At 36.7% G+C, this 17,283-nt stretch overlaps 1 protein-coding gene across 11 annotated transcripts in view; it reads left to right on the forward strand.

The window, feature by feature from the left end:
* Positions 1–16,783, forward strand: part of EYA4 (EYA transcriptional coactivator and phosphatase 4) — a 306,653-nt gene extending 289,870 nt beyond the window's left edge. For 7 of the 11 annotated variants that reach the window (XM_072824123.1, XM_072824116.1, XM_072824106.1 and 4 more), the window contains 5 exons: positions 71–231; positions 3,276–3,390; positions 7,533–7,654; positions 9,724–9,824; positions 13,399–16,783. In XM_072824123.1, coding sequence (XP_072680224.1) covers positions 71–231; positions 3,276–3,390; positions 7,533–7,654; positions 9,724–9,824; positions 13,399–13,479 — 580 coding nt within the window. In that variant the 3' untranslated portion in view covers positions 13,480–16,783. Of the gene's footprint in view, positions 1–70; positions 232–3,275; positions 3,391–7,532; positions 7,655–9,583; positions 9,685–9,723; positions 9,825–13,398 lie in introns of all 11 variants that reach the window. The other 4 variants (XM_072824125.1, XM_072824136.1, XM_072824156.1 and 1 more) reach the window with 1 other exon arrangement.
* The last annotated feature ends 500 nt before the right edge of the window (positions 16,784–17,283 follow it).

A 17,283-nucleotide genomic window follows, 5' to 3' on the forward strand; every position in this document is an offset into this window, starting at 1 on the left:
ATTCAGCTGTGGAGTTTTGCACATGTAATTATTTCTTTTATTTCTTTTTAATATATTTTGGGTGTTGCAGTACCTACAGTTTTGCAACTGATGGCTTCCATGCAGCTGCAAGTAGTGCAAACCTTTGTTTGCCAACAGGTGTAAGAGGAGGGGTTGACTGGATGAGGAAGTTGGCTTTTCGTTACAGAAGAGTAAAAGAATTATATAACACCTACAAGAACAATGTTGGAGGTATGTGCGGCTCTTTAAATCTAATAAAGATACTTAGAAAGATGTACGTTCCATGTTCCGTATGAGAGACTATGCTTCTATAAAAGAAATTACCAAGAGTTCATGCTGAACTACATGGAGTCAGAATTTTAAGTTTCTTAGTTGAGGTGGGTGGGAGATCTAACAGCAAAATAAAACATGCGGCTCTGCCAGAGGAGTTGGGAATTCTCTGTGCCCAGATGTTTGGTCAAAATTTACAATAGGATACTGAACGTTTACCCCTCTTTTGCAGACACTATTAGGGTAAACCATACAGGGAACTCATCGAGGCAGTGCGAAGACCTGTCGAAAAGCGAGGGCCCCAGTCCTTAAAGCAGAGTTGTTAGTCATCATTACCTTTGTGGAATCCTTTCAGAAATAAAGATAAACACTGCTTTATGTCATTTCAAAGACTTAAACAAGTCTGTTTTATTTTATTTTTTTTAATTGCGTGTTACCTGCCAGTGTAGCTTTTCCCTGGATAGTATTAACTGTTTGGATACTCTGTAGACTGTATCTAAATTATTTTATCTTCATCCATATATTACAGGTGATATTACAACCTGTGACATCAAAACTAAAATCCCGGATATGTTTCTTGATAAAAATAAACTTTGATTATTTCTATTATTAGGATCAATTTTAGGTCAGCAAGATCCTAGGATGAGCTATGAAGTCACATGATGTTTTCTCGCAGGCTTTTCTGTTTGTTTTTCTTTCTGTCTGTCTGTCTTTCTCTCTTTAAAGGATGATTGAAGGGGCAGCCCGGGTAGCTCAGTGGTTTAGCGCTGCCTTCAGCCCAGGGCATGATCCTGGAGACCTGGGATCGAGTCCCACATCAGGCTCCCTGCATGGAGCCTGTTTCTCCCTCTGCCTGTGTCTCTGCCTCTCTCTCTCTCTGTGTCTCTCATGAATAAATAAATAAAATCTTTTAAAAAAATAAAGGATGATTGAAGAGCTTAAATCAGGATCTGAAATTGAATTATAACTAAATATACATATGCATACTATGTATATACATACCATAGAATACAGTATAGTAACATTTTCTTTTTTTTATAAATTTTTTATTGGTGTTCAATTTGCCAACATATGGAATAACACCCAGTAACATTTTCATCTACAGTATATGTATTACACACAACACACACTTAATGGGGGGCAGGGGGCTGTGTGTCTGTTCATCTTGTATCCCCATTATCTAGTGAGCGTTAAGGTGCATAATAGATGCTCAGTAGACAGTAGCTACAAGAGAACAAAAAACATGTGGAACCATAGACAATAGCAATAATATTATTATGGTTTTTAGAACCAAAAGGGATCTTAGAAATAGGAGATCTTCATTTTCAAATGAGAAATAGGCCCCTGCAGGACAGACAACTCTGGTTTCTTAATTTACTCTAATGCTCTAGATAAGACATTTTTGTAAAATCAAACAGGTATTCTGTTTAAATTCAATTGTGGGCAACATGTTTAATTTTAAAATAAATATTCCCTTGAGAATTCTGAAGTAATTTTTATTTAGGCATGGCATTGTTTCCCTCATGAAGGGTATTATTAAAGTTATTTAACAACTAACAAGGTTGCTGGTAAATAATATTATAGCTTTAAAAGTTTAAGAGTTGACATGCAAGTGTCATTTTCTGTGCTCTGGCAGCATCTCTTTATTGAAATAAGGACAAATGAGTTGCCAGAAACTATACCTTTTGATTTTAAAAATCACCCACTTGTATATGTGCTCCTAATATTCTGAAATATGATTTAAATAAGAAACTTTTTTAGCAAATTTTCATGATTTCATTTTATCATAAAACAAGGACTTTTTATTTTTTAACGAAGCTCCATGCCTAGTGTGGAGTCTGATGCGGGACTTAGTCTCACGACCCTGAGATCAAGACCTAAGCTGAAATCAAGAGTCAGATGCTCAACCAACTGAGTCACTGAGGCGCCCTATTAACAAGGCTTTTAAAAAAAAAAAAATCAGTTTGCCTACGTGTTTTCTTATCCCAACATCAGCACAGTTTTAACCATTGTTTTTAACTGTGTCATATGCTTAAGAATTTTAAACACCATTCTTAACTTCTGTTTAAAATGCAGAGTATTGGGCAGGCTGGGTGGCTCCGCGGTTTAGCGCCTGCCTTCAGCCCAGGGCCTGATCCTGGAGACCTGGGATTGAGTCCCGCATCGAGCTCCCTGTATGGAGCCTGCTTCTCCCTCTGCCTGTGTCTCTGCCTCTCTCTCTCTCTGTGTCTCTCATGAATAAATAAATAAAATCTTTAAAAAATAATAGAATGCAGAGTATTTGTGATAGCTTCAGCACTAGTAACTACCTACAATAATATCAGTATTAGTGGTTAAAAATGGTAATGATTGTGATCATTAAGAAATGAAATATTTGGGATCCCTGGGTGGCACAGCGGTTTGGCGCCTGCCTTTGGCCCAGGGCACGATCCTGGAGACCCAGGATCGAATCCCACGTCAGGCTCCCGGTGCATGGAGCCTGCTTCTCCCTCTGCCTGTGTCTCTGCCTCTCTCTCTCTCTCTCTCTCTGTGACTATCCTAAATAAATAAATAAAATATTTAAAAAAAAAAAAAAAGAAATGAAATATTTTCAGACAGCCAGTGTTTGAGATGTGTATCCCTTGGCTGGACAACCCCACCTTCTTCTCCAGACCTATTACATCCCTGTCTTTCAGAGTGTGACCCAGCACAGGAGTGGTCATAGTAGCTCCTCAGGTGATCGGCATCTGCCGTGCCAGATTCTAGGTTCAGTGAGATTAGAGACCAGGACCCACATTTTCACTGTTACTTCCCTAGGGTTTTTTTGACCCAGGACCTAAAATCTAGAAATAAATGTTTGAATGAATAATGAATGAATCAATATCAGTTCTTAAATGAAGGATCTGTATTGATATAAACCTGTCTCTTTCTGTTTCTGATGTGATCTATACTAGACAGAAGGGAGACCAAACCAGGTATTCCTGAAATTTTTCATCTCTTGATTGTACCTTCTCTTTTGGTTGCAGGACTCCTTGGCCCTGCCAAGAGAGATGCGTGGCTGCAGCTAAGGGCAGAGATTGAAGGTCTGACAGATTCCTGGCTAACAAATGCACTTAAATCCTTATCAATTATTAGTACTAGGTAAGTGGAAACTATTGTTTCCGTTCCTATATTTATGGTATTGAAGATGTAGTTGTAATTGTACAACACACATAAAAAGTCCTTAATTACTGGAGTATTTTAGAATTTCAGAGGACCTGACAATTCATTGAATCAGGCGATTTTCAATGTATGGGAGATGATTGGGGGTAGAGGATGGCAGGTGCTGCTTCTCAGAATAACCAGAAGATCCCATGTCTTTACCTTTCTTTCTACGTAACTAATGATCATCTCCACAGGAAGGTCATGTGTCGTGTAATAAAAAAAGAAAAAAAGAAAAAGACAACACCCTGTTGGTGGCAAAGTACAGGAGATGATGAAAAAAAAATACAGTTTACACACAGAGTGCATGGTTTTAAGTGTTTTGGCCCATTTGTAGATAATATGCATAATTTAAATGCAATGAAAGAGCAAGAGAAAGCTCTTTGAAAAACTTGTAACCTTGGTATCTTTTGAACTAAACAGTGAAATACTTACTAGTGGAGATAGTAGAACTGAATAGACTTAAAACTAGTTGAACACCATGTGCCATAAATGCTAGTTCATAAAGTAATGTAAATCTGAAAAGTGTTAGCTAGTTTAGGGTGTGGATGAACCTTTTTACTATCCTATTCTTTAATTTTATTTCTGGGTTAAGTGGATAAATAAAAGCCTGTGTAGCCAACTTGTGGGTAGCACAAATTCAGAGAAAGAGGTAATATTTTGACTGATAGAATTGGGATACAGAAAGCCTTGACAATAAAACTTGTGTACATCAAATCCTGCGTGTGGCATCTAGCTGCAACGTGACCAGCAGATACATTGATATCAGAAAGCATAAGTGGGTGGAATGGAGGTGGGTTGGAAGCTGCAGGTTTCCTGAGTCAGATTGGGGAAGCCAGAACAAAGTACTTCACTCAGATCTGGGCATCACATTCGGGGGGGGGGGGGGGGGGGGGCGGGGGCTATAACACATTGAAACATCTTATGTCCAGGAAAGTAGCCAGAAAGGTTTTAGGCTGAGGATACCATGCAAAAGGAACAGTTGGAGGGAGGAACCAAGGAGTTTAGTCTGAAGGAGGGTCCTATGCAGAACAAGATTACCAATTTCAACTGTTTGAAATGTTAGGCTGAAAATAAATTACATCTCTCTGATCTGTAAAGGAGAATATTAGGATGGATGAGTAGGAATCCTAGGAAGGAAAGTTCTGGCTCACAACTGAAGCTGTTTTAAAATGGGACTTGCTGGTCTGTGGTCTCTGTAACTGGTGATAAGGAGACAGAAGGTCATGGAGGCTAGGATGTGAGGACTCCTGAGTCCCCAAAACTGTGTGTAAAATGTAGTAGAATTCACCTTTCTCTGAGGAGGAAGTCAGCAGCTTTCATTATTTTTAATGGATGTCTCCTAGATGCTTAAAACCCAAAAGTTATTCTGTTGTTATGTAGATCATATATGTGTTATCCATAATATAGAGGGATTATTTTTAGACACATAGCCTTAAAGCAACTACATGTGTGGATTTCTAAAAATATTTTTATTTATTTATTCATGAGAGATACACAGAGAGAGGCAGAGACATAGGCGGAGAAGCAGGCTCCCTGTGGGGAGCCCGATGCAGGACTCCATCCCAGGACCCCGGAATCACGCCCTGAGCTGAAGGCAGACACTCAACCACTGAGCCACCCAGGTGTCCCTACATGTATGATTTTAAGAAAAGTGTAACAAGGAGAGGAAGGGAAAAAAATAAATCATTACACATTGGAGATTTAAGGGCCATGAAATTTGTTAAGTCATCCACATGTAGGGCCATACTGGTAATTTTTGCAAAATGTCCCAAATGTCAGAAGAACAGAAGCTTACATAAAACATGGTTGAATTAATTATATAACTGAGCTTTTAGCTGAGCTGGCATCCTCGCTGTCATTCTTCTCCTATGAATATAGTGAAAGGTCATAATCAAATGCATAGGAAAAATTTCTATGTAAGGCAGCATTATTTAGAAAATTTAGAAATCAGAACCATCTTAATTAAGTGAACTAACTTTAAGAAAATGATGCTGTCGCCACATGTGGTTTTCATGTATTATATTTTATTAGGAAAGGAGGACTGATAGACAATATGACATACATGAATAGGCTTATGATACAAATAAGCAAAACAGTAGAAGAAAAAATTATATATATAGTAGGCTACAATGGGAGAAAATCTATACACAAATTCTGAAAGGAAACAGAAAGTTGAGGGAGCAGTTATCGCTACTCTTTGGATAACTAATTGATGCTTTTCATGTTTTCTTGATATTTGCCCATACTTCACAAATGTATATACATGCAGTCTATAAATGTATGCAGTGTCTGTGATTAAAAGTTACAAAGCGTTATAAATTTAATATAAATATATGCAATGTTTGCAATTCTCAAATCTGTAATGTATAAATATATGCAAGGTCTATAATTTTAAAAAGAAATGGTTAACTCCAAATATCACTCAGTATCAGTGGTAAAGCTAGATTTTAAAATGTTATTTCAATACAGTAATGTGTTTGTGTATGATGCTTAAAAATCTACCATTATTTGAAAAGTTTCTGTCTGATAACAGGCAAATCACTTTCTAGGGCTTTATTGCCTTATCAGCAACACTAAGAATTTCATTGGTGATACTCACTAAATTTCTGCCTCTGGCAGGCTTTGTTTCTTTATCCTGTATAAATGATAACCTCATCATGTCCTTCCAGAAGTCAGAGTTCCCATATCAAAATTAGGTTACCTGTGGAAATAATTTAGAAATGAAAATGTTTTAAAAGGCTGTAATTATAAAAGTTTTATGATTGTTTTGAATAAATTGTAGTTTTTTTTTTTATAAATTTATTTTTATTGGTGTTCAATTTGCCAACGTATAGAATAACACCCAGTGCTCATCCCATAGAATATAAAAAATAGTGAAAGGGAATAAAGGGGAATATAGTTTTTTTTTTACACAGGATCTGTCTTAATAATATGAAGCATAATATTAAGTGTACTGGAGGGTAAGCGTGTACATACGCATGAAAAGCTGGCAGTCAGCTTGCTCTTCTAACTTCTAACCAGGCTTCTGAAAATCAATCAAGAGAATTCTCGGAAATATTTTTGGGACCCTCACTAATACGTATTAAAGGCTTGTGATACAAAATACCAATAGAGAAAGGTCCATACCTATATGCCTTCTCAGCCCCAATTTGACATGTGTGGTTTGAGCCCCTCAAGGCAGGACAACTCAATTTTTCCATAATCCAGAAGGAAGGATCACAATCTGTTCTTTTCAGATGTCACAGTTCCCACTCTCCTGTTGTTTCCTTTTTTTCCCCACAATATTACCATGGAAGAAATGGAAGAAACAGCTGTAAGTTGTAAAATGAGACATTATCACTCTCAGAGCGTAGGTCCTCTGTAAGCAGATTAAAACTGGACCCATTAAATGCGGTTCACTCTTTTATTGTTGAGTAGGAGACTCAGGGATGCCTCTCTTTGGGACTGAAAAAGGGTCCTCTCCATTCTTACTTCTTCAGGATCCCCATTTGTCAGCCCCTTGATTGGAACACTGGATTATTTCTCTCACAAAATCCAAAAACTCCTTTTACCCATCCAGTTGCCTTCTTTCTGCCTGTGTCCAGTACTTTTCCAGGCTCTGATAATGCTGGGACATAGAATCTTACCACCCTAAAAAATACCCCATCTGAATACTTGTAAAACTTAGAGCCAAGCCATCCCTCCAATAACTTTTCCATGATTGCCACTGGCTGAGGTAGGTTTTCTGAAGTTCCACAGAAGCCCGAGGAGTTCTTTATTATAGAACATATTTCTATTACAGGTATCGGTTTACTTTTCTCCTCCTGCCTATCTTATGATCTCGGATGAGGCAGGAACAAAAATGTCTTCATCTGTGACTTCTCTTTGCCAGTTTTCTTCCACTTCTCCCATTTTGGGATGTATTCTTAGTTATGGTGCCTTCCCAGTAGCAGGCACTCAATCAATAACTGATGTTTAAAATAGGTTATCAGGGCCCATTTGTTATGGAATTGAAAGACCACAGTGACCACTTAAAATCTACACCATTAGAAATTATTTCATATTAGAAAACAACTATTCATATTTCCTCCCTATCTTAGGAGTAACTGTGTCAATGTCTTGGTAACGACAACCCAACTGATCCCAGCACTTGCGAAGGTTCTACTCTATAGTTTAGGAGGTGCTTTCCCCATTGAAAATATTTACAGTGCAACTAAAATAGGTAAGAAAATTCTTTCTAACTCTGTATGAAATGCTTTTACATCTGTGTTTGGGTGGATTTTCTTAATATGCTTCTCTGCATGATTTCCTCTTTCATCAGTTTTGCTATTAGAATATCAAGCAAATTTGAATAGGGCTCATATAACAAAGTACGCTGTGACTTATTGTACATTTGCAAATTTTATGAAAACTGTTGCCTAGTGAAATTCTGAATTCAGTATCTGGACAACTCTGTTTACTTATTTATGTATTTGTATGTATACTTCATTACAGCACCTGTTTTCTAAATAATAGAGTGTCTTTGGCCATGGTATTTAATATCTTAATTAGTATGATATATGGTATTACATCTTAGCAGATGCAATAATCTAGATCTAAGATAAAAATACTATGTTGGCATTACAGGGGAGTGCTAGGTGATACAAGTGACAGCCTTGATTCCAGAGAAAAAATTATTTTCATGAATTATAACTTATGAATGGCTGGAAGTCCACATTTCCAAAAATGTCCAATAGTAATCAAAGAACTACAGCTTTGTTTATTTGCTTACTATCTGTCTGCAGATCCCCATTTGTCAGCCCCTTGATTGGAACGCTGGATTATTTCTCTCACAAAAATAATCTCCTCTTTAATCTCCTCTCATAGACTGTCCCTAATAACCTTTCAAAAACAGAGTTTCCTAGCTTCTGCCATCATGAAAGAGTTGAAAGAAAACAGCTCACATATTCCACTGTCTGTCAAGGAAATGCCTGGGCAACAGGTTGTATATTGTGCCCTGAAGGTCAGCAAACTTAGGCTCTGGCACCTTGACAAGAGCTCAGAATCCCAAAATCCCCTACCAAAAATAACTTGCCCTGGGCCTTGCAGAGTTTCGATATTGGCACAGGCAAAAAAAGCCCCCAGTTGCAGCTGGTTCAGGAGTATAAAGAGAGCCTTTATAAGCTTTCATAATGTAAATTCTACATTGTCATAGGTACTACAGTTCAGAGCCCCAATACCAATCCCACTCATTCATTACATAAATGTTATATATATTTATGCTAGCAAGATTAACATATCACACTTTATTTTACATTTTCACAAATCAAATAATTTTACACTAGCATAAACATTTCTTCTAGCAAGGACAATATTCTTTTTTTGGCCAAATTGTTCCTTATATTTAATCTTAAAAAACAATCACTTTTATTTTTCCCCTTGAGCTAGTTTTTTGTTTTGTTTTGTTTTGTTTTTGTTTTTGAATTCTAAACTATCAGATTAAGAAAACATGCAAAAATACCCATGACTGCATGACCATTCTGGGAATGAAATTCAGAAAATTATGCCAGTGTTATAAAATAAAGAACATGTAGAAATGCCACCATGTTATTCCCATAGTGCCAGCAGAGGAAACAGGTGGCACCAGTGCTGTGGCCCAGTCAGACAGCACCCTTAGTTCAATTAATCTGAGCAAACTAGCTCCCAGCCACTTGAAGAAAGGAGTTGTTTATCAAGGTAAACCGACATCTTAGTATTTCCTCTTTCCTTACAGGTGAGCGTTCAGTTTTTTATAATAATATTTCTAGCTGACTGGTGTATACTACTTAAACTAGGTAAAATTGACACACAAAATTAAACAAATAAATGTCAAAACTCATAGTTGCTTATAAAGTTGTTCCAGTATTCTTTTGGTGGTATAAAAGATGCTAACATTTTCTCTGGGTCAAATTCTTAACCCTACTGACTCTTTTGGAGGCTAAAACACATTTGTTTAATAATCTGTCTTGAGTAAAGACTTACAGTATTCAAACATATTTGTTGATTTCATAAACCCAGAGGTTACAAGCTAGTTTAAGTGATTGATGATCAAGAGAAATTAACCTAACACTTTATGAATCTTTAGGTTAATGAATGCAATGTCTGGAAGAATAAGCAGTGCATTGTTTTTCAGGCAAGGAAAGCTGTTTTGAGCGTATAGTGTCCAGATTTGGCACTAACATAACTTATGTTGTGATTGGAGATGGCCGAGATGAGGAGCATGCCGCTAACCAGGTAACTTCACTCTGAACTTTTATCTCATTTATCTTCCAGGAAAAGAAAGTTGCTTTGAACGAATAATGCAAAGGTTTGGCAGAAAAGTAGTATATGTTGTAATTGGGGATGGTGTAGAAGAAGAACAGGCAGCAAAAAAGGTAACCTGTCTCAAACAATGTTGGTGTGACACTTCTAATGCAAGCTTTTGTGTTTGCATTCCTGTAGTTTGGTCCAATGGCAGCTTGACAAATTATTTAAATTTATAGATGCAAAGCAGTAAGAGCATGAGAAGGTCAATACTTACATTCAAATAAACCATTTGGAGTCTAGCATTTTTTGCCTGAAATTTGATAAGAAATGTGCAAAATTTAGTTAAGGACGTGTGTGTATGTGTGTGTGTGTGTGTGTGTGTGTGTGTAATGCACACAGATATAATGATCTTTAAGAAAGATGGGGGAAAATAACCATTTTTAAAAACGTGAAGTTTAACCTGATAGACAAATTTTATGAGCTCTATGGAAATCATGTTAGTGGCTCTGTTCTTATCCTTTTGCTCACCCATTTTTTATGTCAGTGGTCCTTGTGAGTGTCTTGTAGTAAGTGTGCTCCATGATGATAAACACTAAGGATAGATTTAATAGCTGAAGAAAAAACTGTTGCTAGAGAATTTTAAAAATGCTGTTGGAATAACATGTATTATTCAGATCCTTTGGTGCCAACTTGTCATAGAGATTTAGAGGCAGTATGCCTTATATCTAGAATAGTGTTGCCCATTTCAGTGAGCCGTTAGTACTCGATTGAAGCCAAGCAGCTGGCATTGAATATATTCAGAAAATCTCATAGGCCCTAGGTATTTAAATAAGCCTTTTCATCTGGCCCACATTTCTGAAGAAGAAATTAAGGTAGTTAAAAACCATTAAATGGTTGGCCCAAGATCAAAAGAGGAATGATACCAGGATGGTCCTACTATCAGTTGATAGAATACTGAGATCTAATGCTTCCTTCATTGAATGATCACAAAATATCATCTAGCCAGGATAAAAATCATATAATTTATAAGATAAAACAGATTGGTACTTGCTATTTTAAAACAGTGACGTATCAACCTATATTGTTTTACATAGAAGGAATGTTGTCATTATCCTGAGGTGATCTCAAATCATCATCTAATAAAACCTTCACTAAACACTTGCATATGCTGTAGTGTTTACCTGATTTCTGTTTTACAAAATAAATAAATGAGTTTTTAAGAAAGGTTTATATCTATAATAGAAATATTTTAAAAAATGACCTAGGTTTGTAGATAATTCCAATCAAGCAAAGCAAAGAAAGAAGGTTAGAAGGTTTGGTGAAGTGTTAGATAGAATCCATAATTGAAAAATTCATTGCTTTTTCATAACATTAAGATAATTGGTGTAGGCTCTGATTCCCACAGAGCTCTTGGTCTTAATTAGCAGCATCAGGACCCAAGACAGCACACTGGCCCATAGGACATTCTGTATAAGGTCAGAGACGCAGCCTCAAGAAATACAACTTCCACTGCTGACTGCTACTTAAAATCCTCCCCCCCAAAAAAAATCCTCCCAGTTGCACACAGTTGAAGTATCTTTTGAAGTTTGTCAGTGTCCAGAGTCCATGTTGTTTCGATTTTTCATATTGGCACCATCATCACAGTCAACAAGTAGTCAAAGCAGCCACTGCAGCAGACGTTATGCATATCTTTTCAGCTATGTGAAATTCACACACATCTAGGTGAGGGCTAATTTAAATTCACTTTTCTGAACCAGAAAAATTATATGCCTTAGAAAATGAAAATTCAGGGGATCCCTGGGTGGCTCAGCGGTTTTGTGCCTGCCTGAGGCCCAGGGCATAATCCTGGATTCCCAGGATCGAGTCCCATGTCAGGCTCCCTGCATGGAGCCTGCTTCTCCCTCTGCCTCTCTCTCTCTCCCTCTCTCTGTCTCTCATGAATAAATAAATAAATAATCTTTAAAAAATAAAAAAATAAAAAATAATAAAATGAAAATTTACATCTACACCATTTATCCATGGTGTAAGAACAGGACTTGGCATACCAGTTGTTATACCCTCTGCTTTACACCTGAAACTTCAGGAGAAAAAGGCATGACTCCAAGTGGACAAGAACCTTGGTTAGAATGCTATTTCCAAATGGTTGTTTATGTAGGTACAGTTTTGGTGATGGGGAAGGCTTACAATTCTATTTTAAAACACAGGTGGCTGGTTCCTCTAGCATCCAGTATGCATGCTTTTCTTTGGATGTGGCTGTAATCGCATGCGCAGAAATATGAAGTACTATTTTGTTATTATAAATAGATCTGAGCTGAATGAAATAAAAAGAGGTTCTAGGTGAATTTTTGTGCTTAAATTGGACCTAGAAACGTGTTTTGTTTTGCAAATTTAAGAAGAAATTTCAAAGTTTAAGAATTAATGTATAACCACACCCCCTATAGAAATGTTTAATGTGAGCCATTATTGTAATTTTAAGTTTTCTGGAAGCTTCATTTTTTTAAAAAAAGAGGTAGAATTAATTTTAGTAATATATTTTAACCCGATATATCTAAAATATTATTGTCTCAACACCTAATAAATATAATAATTACTAATGTGATGTTTACATTCCAAGTCTTTGAAGTTCAGTATGCATTTTGAACAGGACTTGCCACATTTCAAGTGCTCAATAGACACATGGGGCTGCTGGCTACCATATTGGACAGCAAAGAATCGTAACAATAGTGATGATCATTTTAACTTATATAATGAAATGCATTTCCCATGTTATACATATATATATATATGTATTTCCATTATATAGATAGATATTCCATACACATGTATTCTACAAGATGCCATGAGCTCAAACTTACAAGTAATTCTTTAGTTTTAATTGCTATTATGCATTATTTCTTTTTTTCAATATTGTCCTTAATGGAGTATTTTTAGACATTTTTTTTCCTAATCACACTTTTTCATGAAACTTAACCACACATATACCATATCCTGGTATATCTTTGGAGAGGCTGAAACCATTGTAATGTCTAAGAATATTTTTCCACACAAGAGGCCACTTTTTGTCCCCTTTGGTACATTATCACCCCTATTGTTAATGGATACTGGAGTGCTTTCAGTCCCACACCAGTGATGTAAGTCAATGCTACTAGCTTAAGTTATAACTTACTCCAGACAAGGAAGAAGGTTGACCATCCCCCCATTGTTTTCTACCTTATATAGTTCAGCTTCAAATTATTTTTTACATAGAAAGGAATTTACCCTCTTCCCCTCATAGAGACAAAAGCCTTGGACTTAGGAAGTTTATCATTTTAAAATTTTTGTTTCTAACTGTGATGTGAACCCTGAGGAGTATTGTGGTTAAAAATTGCTTTCCATCAGCCATGGAGGATTTTGATGCTCAACTTGCTTCCCCGGATGCTGATGTTGGCTGTGATTTTCCTGAATAAATTTTAAAGTACTTAAGAAATCTCAGTATTTGCTTTTATAAACATTAAAATCCAGTTCAGATCTATTTCTCTATTATTTTGACCATATGATATTGATGCTACCAAGCCTTCAGATATGATCATGCCTTCCTTGAATTCCCTCACTTGAACGTGGGTGAACCACACGTGTGTACTGCTGCTTCATTGAGACAATAGTTATGATTTCTCTCCATTCCTTCCCCCTCTCTCCTCTGTCCCTCCCTCTGTCAACACACAGCACAACATGCCCTTCTGGAGGATATCAAGTCACTCAGACCTCTTGGCCCTGCATCAAGCACTGGAATTAGAGTATTTGTAACGGTGTTCTCTAGCTGAAGATCCATTTTTTTTTTTTTTATATTTCAAGTACACTGAATTTTTATGTGTGATTCAATGCCTCTGGCTTTACACATATAAATTGTCTTAAAGGATGAAATCATATTTGGAATGAAAATTCCAGAATGAAGAATTCAGATTGCTGAATGGAATTAAACTTTAGTGCTACAGAAAGGAAGCTCTATGGTCTTATATTTACAATACTTTAATGGTTTTAAAAAAAAAATCTGTGGAGGTTGCTAGTACACACCGAATGAGTCCTAACTGGAATTAACAGCTTTAGCAAAGAACTCTTACCCTGGCAAAGCACCAACACATGCTCCGTCTGACAAGGTGGTGTTCAACAACATTCCTCAAAATGGGATATCTTCTCAGCCCTGAGGTTTGAATCTGACTTTAGCCTACCTAGCCCAGAAAATCTGAATTGGAATGCACTCAGACTGTATAAGGACAATCCTATCTAGACCTGTAATTTGTGTAAATTATTGATGAAAATAATTTACTGTGACTTTATTAGCAGCTGACTTTGAAAGTGGATGCAATTTTTCTTTCATTTGTTGGGGAGGGAAGTGGGTGGGCAGTGGGAGTCTAATAATGTCTCTTTTTTAAGTTTGGCAAACAGAATGTTCATACTGATGTGTTGTGCCTTAAAGACAAGACAGCGTTTGTGTGTTACAATGTAACTTTGGTTAAAATTCCTGTAGATAATGAAAAACAAAAAAACCTTTGTGATCATTCTTAAGATGACCAAATTTAAAATTCAAGGTATCAGATCTTAATACTGCATCAGCAAGAAACTGTTGCAATAAGAAAACAATGATAATAAAGGAAAGTCTGTGTTTTATTTGGGTTCTTAATAATTCCAATAATTATATGAGGCAACTATTTATGCATCCAACCATAAGCAGAAGGTTTGGGAAAGACTGTGGGACCTTTACTTAGAAAGTGAGATGTATCTTGAAGTCTCGAGTACCCCTTTCTATAGTTCTGGAGAAAACTAAGAGCCATATTCATGACTACTTACACTATTTTGAGTTTGACTTTTTGATATGTGTAAGTTGTGTAGAGGAAAATAGTCTCATTAAAATCATAGGCAAATAGCACCCAGACTTTCATAGGATATTCCATGGACATGGCTTGAAATTCACATTGAGTGAAGATGGCTGAAAGTAAAGCTAAGGCATTCAGTCCCAATGCCATTGCAAAAATGAAATGTCATCAGTGGTGGAAGGCAAATGCCCCAGATGGCTTCTAAAGAAAGGAGTGAAACAATGAAAATTTTACCTAGAATATCGTCATAAAATAAATTGGCAAGTGAGCCAGATCTTGGCAGCAGTACTAAAATTTCAACTGTGAAATAGTATCTGGTTCTCCACCTTAATGCGTCAATCCAAGGTCTCTCCCTTAGAGACCCATACACCTTAGTTTCTGCCTACCCTGTTCCTGCACAATGGCCTGCATTCATTGCAAGGAGAACCTGTCATCATTGTGTGTGCATGTGTGTTTTTTTCTTGGTGTGTAGCCCATGTTAGGAACATGATACAGGTTCTCCTGTCATTTTGTATGACATGATTTCCCTTGTGGAAACTTAAGACTTCGAGATCTAGGAGTGTTTTAATGGTGTCTGCACCCCTGCACTTCTGTGTTTAAAATGTCATAATGTGGAACCTGGAGTCCAGCTAATAGGCAGCACCTGTAACCAGAGGCTGGTCCATGATAGCTCATCCTCTGAGGCTTCAGTGGCTCCTGCTCAGTGTGCTTTGCACACTGATCACAACATTCACTGTGGAAATATGGTTTTATTTTCCAGGCTGTAAACCTGTCTTTCTTTACTGAATGCTAAGGCCATATTTACGTTGGGCAGAAAGAGCTTGAGATCCAATTTTGCAGATTTTGAGACTGTGATTTTATCACACAAACCTTAAACCTATTCTTTAAATTTAATAACTTTTGGCTCTCTCTTCCCCAACTACTGGTGCAGACAAATTAAAGTTGCAATACTTTTAATAATGATGATAATGCTATTAATAATAAGAATAATCTTACATTTTTATTGGCCTTCAGCTTGAAAATAGCAATTGAAAAAAATCAAAGACCTGCACTGATCATTAGTGATTACATTTTGTGCACTAAAACCTTAAATATTTATTACTGTGAATACAACAATATTATCTGTATAGCCAGTTTCCTTAAATGATAGAACTGTGGCATTACATCTAGATTTTTAATCCTTTTCATGTCAAATGAGCAAGGCTTATAAATGCTGCTAAACCTGCAGGTACAGAAAGGAATACCCTTCACAGGTGAAGAAGGGTTGCCAGTTACATCACCCAGTGCTATTGCTCGCCTATATTTTCTCCCTTGATCGTGTGTTCAGAAGAGGCTGCCAGCATAGAGCCTCAATGCTGGGTTAGCCAACAGACAACAGTGGCTCAGGCCCAAATGGCAACCTCACGGCCGGCCTGTGACTTGGAGCATGCGCAGACTAGAACCCTACCCTTCCTGTGCGAGGAACAGAGATCCTCTTCCTTTCTGGTCTGAAAATACACACACACACACACACACACACACACACACACACACACAAATAAGCCAGCAAGCAAAGAGAACAACCTGTTTGGCAGTTCCCACTTTCTGTTGACATAGAACATTGTGCCTTATTATAAACCAGTTTGAAAAATGTTCTGTCACTGAAATGAGTGTTTGACTGCTTCATGGACAAACTTGGTAAGTCACTAGGAAAGGTAACCACCTTGTATTGCACCTGAAAAATATCAGAGTCGGTGGCCTGGCTACAATATCATAGCATACAAGACAAAGTCACTTTACCCCTACAAAAACTTGTAAATCAAATTCAGAGGCAAAAAAAAAATTATTTTAGAATTATGCAGTTTGAACACAAAAAAGTGGATAACTCTAAAAAATGTTTTTCCTTAGTCTTGGTAAGCTAAGATTCAAAATAGTGTCAACAGCATACTCCAGTTTGAAGTTTTTTTTTTTTCTTTTTAAGCGCATTTGTTTATGATGAGCCTATGTTCTCAGTGAATATGGCATTTAGTATTTCATTCAAAAATAAATCCACGCATCATGAGCCAAAGTTGCATTTTGACTCCTAACTATGGTAGCATTATGGAAATCTCACAGTTAAAGTCAAGGGTTTCTGTTATGTATTAGTAAAGTATAGATTATCGGGGCCTACATAATTTAAAGAAATGTAAATTAATATTAAAAGCTTGTAAAAATATGTACATCTTTACTATTTCTCAATAAATACCTTTGGAAATGTTTTCATTTTCTTCACCCTCCCATGTTGTAGAGTTTTCGTTGTGTGGACTTAGCTCAATTCTAAATAATGTGAAGTTTATATTTAAGTTCCCTGATGTATTCTTACCTTCCCTTGCTTGTGCCTCGATGATGTAATTTGCAGTTAAGACAAGCTGACATGTAACATGGGAGAATGTCACTTATCAAGACTGAAGGAAGGCTGGTGTGCTGAAAGGACATGAGTTGTGCTGGTATTTACATACAAGCAGTCACTTTCAAGTGGGATGCAGAAAGTAGTTACAATTCATTAATGACAAAGTAATACCTTTTAGAATATTTAAAGCAAGTTTTTTTTTTTTTAGATGAAAATGGGACCTGGTTGATAAGTAGCTTCCAAGAGTGATAAAAGGAGTGTTGTTCTTAAAAGGCTTTTAAAAAATTCTATATTTAAATTCAAGTTAGTTAACACATAGTGTATTATTAGTTTCAGGGGTAGAATTTAGTGATTCATCAGTTGCACATA

The sequence above is a fragment of the Canis lupus genome, chromosome 1, assembly GCF_048164855.1.
Source record: "Canis lupus baileyi chromosome 1, mCanLup2.hap1, whole genome shotgun sequence".
NCBI lineage: Eukaryota > Metazoa > Chordata > Mammalia > Carnivora > Canidae > Canis > Canis lupus.